General features: G+C 40.9%; 1 protein-coding gene across 2 annotated transcripts in view; it reads left to right on the forward strand.

Annotated features, from left to right (window-relative positions):
* The window catches only part of SLC30A4 (solute carrier family 30 member 4), a 31,383-nt gene that overhangs the window by 5,526 nt on the left and 19,708 nt on the right, over positions 1 to 6,149 (forward strand). For both annotated transcript variants that reach the window (XM_017545409.2, XM_037744514.1), the window contains one exon: positions 4,345 to 4,491. In XM_017545409.2, the coding sequence (XP_017400898.1) occupies positions 4,345 to 4,491 (147 nt within the window). The remainder of the gene's footprint in view (positions 1 to 4,344; positions 4,492 to 6,149) is intronic.

A 6,149-nucleotide genomic window follows, 5' to 3' on the forward strand; every position in this document is an offset into this window, starting at 1 on the left:
GAGCCAGTCAGATATAATAGTAAAATTATATAATTAGTATTCTCAGAGATAAGAGAAGATCATGTATCCATGAAGCAATAACAGACTGCTTTAAAATAGAAATTCAGGGTGGCCACAGTAGCTCATCCCTATAATACTAACACTTTGGGAGGCTGAGGCAGGAGGATCACTTTAGCCCAGAAGTTCAAGGCCAGCCGGGGCAACATGGCAAGACCCTGTCTCTGCAAAAAAGAAAGAAAAATAGTAGGACATGGTGGTGCCTACCTGTGGTCCCAGCTACTTAGGAGGCTAAGGTAGGAGGATCACTTGAAGCCAGGCAGCTGAGGTTGCAGTGAGCCAAGTGTTGGTGCAGTTGCACTCCAGCCTGGGGGACAGAGTAAGACCCTGTATCAGAAAAAATAAAAGACAGAATAAAGAAAAGAGCTTTTGCATATTAAAAACATATGGTTGAGGGCCAGGCACCATGGCTCATGCTTATAATCCCAGCATGTTGGGAGGCCAAAGTGGACAGATCACGAGGTCAAGAGTTTGAGACCAGCCTGGCCAACATGGTGAAAACCCGTCTCTACTAAGAACACAAAAATTAGCTGGGCATGGTGTCCTGTAATCCTAGCTACTTGGAAGGCTGAAGCAGGAGAATCACTTGAACCCAGGAGGCGGGAGGGTGTAGTGAGCTGAGATTGAGCCACTGCACTCCAGTCTGGACAACAGAGCAAGACCCTGTCTCAAAAAAAGAAGATGAATTAAGATACTCTGTCACAGAGTTGAGCAAAAAGATGTATAATTGTAGAGAAAGGGCAAAAACAATTTTGAGGCCAGGTGCGGTGGTTCACGCCTGTAATCCTAGCACTTTGGGAGGCCAAGGCAGGCAGATCACTTGAGATCAGGGGTTCAAGACCAGCCTGGCCAACACGGCGAAAACCCATCTCTACTAAAAATACAAAAATTAGCTGGGCATGGTGGCACATGCCTGCAGTCTTAGCTACACGGGAGGCTGAGGCAGGAGAATTGCTTCAACCCAGGAGGTGGAGGTTGCAGTGATCCAAGATCGCCCCACTCCACTCCAACCTGGGTGACAGAAAAAAAAATATTTAGAATGTCAGTCTAAACTCCAAATAATAGGAAGGAGTTTGAGAAAGAGAGAAAGCAAAGGTGATGAAATAACACTATAGTTGATAGTTTAGAAAGTTTTCCCAAAACTGGAGGATACATGTTTCTAAATTGAAAGAGCAAATTAGGGGAAAAGAGATCCACACCAAGGTAGTCATTGTGAAATTTCAGAACACAGGGAATACATCATTATCTACCTCAGGCAGCTGCAGTGTTAAATATTGTCTCTGATTTTTGAGAAGCATGGGAAGACGGGGCCTGTTCATACACAGCAAGCTCCAGGTGTCCAGTCAAATAAAAACATCCTTGCACGTCCTTCAGGGAACTACCAGACAGGTCAAATAATGACAGTTCTCTGGGAAGGGGGCATTGCAAGAGCTCCAAACTCATTTTGTGTCCTCCAGTGGCTGCCAACCTGAGGCTTTCATTATGATTGTGGCCTGTTGGTTTTCAAAGCTACCGTAGAGCTGGGGAACAACAAATGGGTACAGCGCAAATTAAAACACCACAAAGATAACTGTTAGCTTACTGAAAATCGGCTATTTTTCTTGAATAAGTGCTATGCGTATAAGCTTTTGTCTAATTTCCAAAGTTCTGAAAAAGCCGATTTTGACTATTTTCGTCCATATTCTAATTCTTTTTGTGAAGATGATTTTCAGAGGTCCTTACTTTTGTTGTTGTTGTTGTTGTCACTGACATGTAGCTTTTTAAATTTAGGTTAACTAAAATTAAATAATTAAGCCTGGGCAACATAGCAAGACCTTGTCTCTTAAAAAAAATGATAAAAAGATTAGCTGACCATGGTGATTCATGCTTATAGTCCCAGCTACTCAGGAAGCTGAGGTGGAAGGATTACATGAACACAGGAGGTTGAGGCTACAGTAAGCTATGATCATATCACTGCACTCCTGCCTAGGTGGCAGAGCAAGACCCTGACTCTTAAAAAAAAAAAAGAAAGAAAAACTTTAATTAATTAATTAAATTCCTTAGTTTTACTAACCATTTTTCTTTTTCTTTATTATTTATTATTTTGGAAGAGATGGAGTTTCACCATGTTATCCAGGCTGGTCTCAGAACTACTGAGCTCAGGTGATCTGCCTGCCCTCAGCCTCCCAAAGTGTTGGGATTACAGGTGTGAACCACCATACCTGGCCCCATTTTTCTTTTTTTTTCTTTTTTTTTCAGTCAAGGTCTCACTGTCACCCAGGCTGGAGTTCACTGGTGCCATTATAGCTTACTGCAGCCTCAGTCTCCTGGGCTTAAGCAATCCTCCCACCTCGGCCCCCCAACAGCTGGGATTATAGGCATATGCCGCAGTGCTCCAGACTTGCTAGCCATTTTTCAAATGCTGAAAAGCCACATGTGACTAGTGGCTACAGCATTGGACAGCATAGATACAGAACATTTCTTTTTTTTTTTTTTTTTGAGACATAGTCTCGCTGTGTCACCCAGGCTGGAGTGCAGTGGAGCAATCTCCACTCACTGCAACCTCTGCCTCCCATGCTCAAGGGATTCTCCTGCCTCAGCTTCCGAGTAGCTGGGATTACAGGCACATGCCACCGCGCCCAGCTAATTTTTGTATTTTTAGTAGAGAAAGGGTTTTTCCATGTTGTTCAGGCTGGTCTCAAACTCTTGACCTTGAGATCCACCCACCTCAGCCTCCCAAAGTGCTGGGATTACAGGCATGAGCCACTGCGCCTGGCAGTACAGAACATTTCTATCATCTCAAAGTTCTATTGGACAGAGTTGCTTTAAGGAATTACCCTATTATAAAATGATGAGTATACTAAAGCTCAAAAAAATTAACTCATTCAGACTTTCTGAGATTGCAAAACTCCATGTTGTTTACAACCAGCCTTCTCTCAGTGCTTTGGAGCTTTTTCATGTCAGGGAGTACAAAGAAAATGCTATTTGTGTAGAGCACATTGGGGTAGATAGATGTGACTAACAGATCATCAGCCCCTAGTCTCCTGCTTTCCTGCTGCTGTTGTCTTTACATACTCAGCACATGAATGAGGAGGATCAGCACCTCAGCACACTTAGCTGATCATGCAGTTCTGCTGTACATTATAACAGTGGTTCTCAAAGTGTGGTTCCAAGACCTGAAGCATCAGAGTTACCTGGGAGCATGTTAGCAATGGAATTTCTCAGCTCTCATCCCCATCCCAGACCTACCAAATCAGAAATTCTGGGAATGGGGTTAAGCAGTTTGTAGTTTAACAAGCCCTCCAGGAGATTCCAATACACATAAAAGCGTGAGTCCTGCTGTATTATATAAAAAGCTTATTCAATGAATACTGCTGTGAAAATTGGTTGTCCTTTATGGACAATACAGACACACAACAAAAAAAAAAAATGTATAATATATATATATATATTAAATGCCTGTAAAATCAATAACAAAAATTGTATTCTAAATACCACCTTTTGTCCCCCTCTTCAGAGATATTGCTGTCTATATCCAAGTGAATCAGTTAATTTTCATATTGAACTAACATATATTTCGTAGGTTTCCTCAGTTTAATTTTATGTTCAAACGCTCCTCACCAAGTGAACATCCTCCTTTTCTTCAGCTTTGTTTTAATATTTAGATATTATGGTTATTAATTCAGTATCTAATAGTAGAATTAGTAAGTTGAGCAAAAACTTCAGTGCCAAGACACAGAATCTGTCTTTATATGTTCGCCTTGTGGTTCTTAAATTTTTAAAAGTCATTGACTCTTCGCAGAATGTGTTACTAGAAATGGATATTATGGCTGGGCACAGTGGCTCACGCCTATAATCCCAGCACTTTGCCAAGGCAGACGGATCATTTAAAGTCAGGACTTCAAGACCAGGCTGGCCAACATGGTGAAACCCCGTCTCTACAAAAAAAAAAAAAAAAATTAGCCAGGCATGGTGCGCAGCTACTCAGGAGGCTAAGGCAGAAGAATCACTTGAACCCAGAGTGCAGAGGTTGCAGTAAGCCGAGATCACACTACTGCACCCTGCCTGAGCATGGAGTGAGACTCTGTCTCAAAAAAAAGGAAAAAAGAAATGGATATTCTCATGAGAAAAATATACCTATATCTAATGTTTTGAATAAAATTTCAAAATATGTTGATTTAATTGTAATGGGATAAAGATTTAGTTAGAAGTTCATGTTTTGTAGGATATTGCATATCCTACAATCTAGTTTGTTTATTTTTTTAAAAAATTAACTTGTTCCTTTTTCTTCCTACTTGTAATTCTAAGGTGGATACATTGCAAATAGCCTAGCAATCATGACAGATGCACTTCATATGTTAACTGACCTAAGCGCCATCATACTCACCCTGCTTGCTTTGTGGCTATCATCAAAATCACCAACTAAAAGATTCACCTTTGGATTTCATCGCTTAGGTAGGTAATTGGGGTTTCTTTTGCTTTATAATATTTTATAGTAAAACCACAATGAACTATAACTTGATTAACTGAACTCGTTCCAGTGATACCTTGTTTGAACAAAGCAAATGAAAATAGATAAACAAGATTTATTCAAAAACATCTCTTTCAGGGTACATTCAGCCCAGTCAGCTAAACAGTTTATACATATAAAATTATATGATAATCATTAATCTTCAAACATTGCTCCCTGTGTCCTGAAGATACCATCAGAAGAAAGTTTACTTTCAGTTTATTGAACAAAGCAAAACCACATGGGTTTAACCCATTAGTGAGCATTAGCTTCTCCCTTTTACTACAGGCATTTTAGCCAAACCTACCACAGCTTAGATTTTAAGAAGAGCTATCATTTGTATTGTTAAAACGCATGAGCTGAATGAAGAGACCTCCCCCGAAACAGGCTTTGTGTGAGCAACATGGCTGTTTATTCACCTGCATGCAGGTGGGCTGAGGCTGAAAAGTGCATCAGCGAAGGGCGGAGGGATAAGAGTTGGTTTTGTTTTGTTTTGTTTTGAGACAGAGTCTTGCTTTGTCGCCAGGCGCCAGGCTGGAGTGCAGTGGCGCGATCTCGGCTCACTGCAACCTCTGCCTCCTGCGTTCAAACAGTTCTCCTGCCTCAGCCTCTCAAGTAGCTAGGACCACAGGCACGCACCACCACACCCAGCTAACTTTTGTGTTTTTTAGTAGAGACGGGGTTTCACCATGGTCTCGATCTGTTGACCTCGTGATCCGCCCACCTCGGCCTCCCAAAATGTTGGGATTACAGGCGTGAGCCACCGTGCCTGGCCAGGAGTTGGCTTTATAGGTTTGGAGTGGGCAATGGAAAGTTACAGTTTAGGGCAGTTTTTTGCAAGCTGGAAGGGAGTCGTAGGGTGTGGAGTCAGGTTGACCAAGGTCAGTTACGAACTTCAATGGCCTCATCAATTAAGATGGGAATAAGGAAGAATAGAGAATGTCTCAAAGTTGAGTAGGCACTGAAGGGGTTGATGATATCGTCCTCTTTTCATGGTCTTTCAGTTACTTTAGATTTTCCAGGAACTCATCTGGAGTGTCCCTGCAGCTCACAGAGGTTAACATGGCATCCGTGGCACCGTCAGTCAGCCTAAAAGACCTTACATGTATACTGTATACTATGTGGCTGAACTTGACTGCAGCCATTGCATCAACGTAATTCTGCAAATGCACACATTTGTCTTTGCCTGTTTTGAACAAATATTAATGTTTAATTATGAAGAGTTGAAATCATACATTGCTGTATACACAGCTCTTCTTACTGTATTACTGTTTTTAAACTTTTTGCTTATTTTGAAAATATGTATAAAATAATTACCTGAACTATTATATGAAGTGCCATTCACCCAGATGTCAGACCCAAAAGTAGAACCAAAAGTTGACATTTAAGTAGCTTCAGCAAAACTTGCCTCAAAGAACTAGAGTTAACATCTGATAATTTCATGTTGTAGGAACACTGATGTTCCTGGCTAATATATCAATCAGTTCCTCATCTTGTTATTTTTTAGCTTAAAAAATTTTTAACTCAGCCTGTCGGACTTCTTTTTGTTTGTTTCTTTACCTATATTTTCTTTGTATTTGTTTTTAGTTTCTGTTTTTGTTTT

Source organism: Cebus imitator, unplaced genomic scaffold (genome assembly GCF_001604975.1).
Source record: "Cebus imitator isolate Cc_AM_T3 unplaced genomic scaffold, Cebus_imitator-1.0 Scaffold9, whole genome shotgun sequence".
Taxonomy (NCBI): domain Eukaryota; kingdom Metazoa; phylum Chordata; class Mammalia; order Primates; family Cebidae; genus Cebus; species Cebus imitator.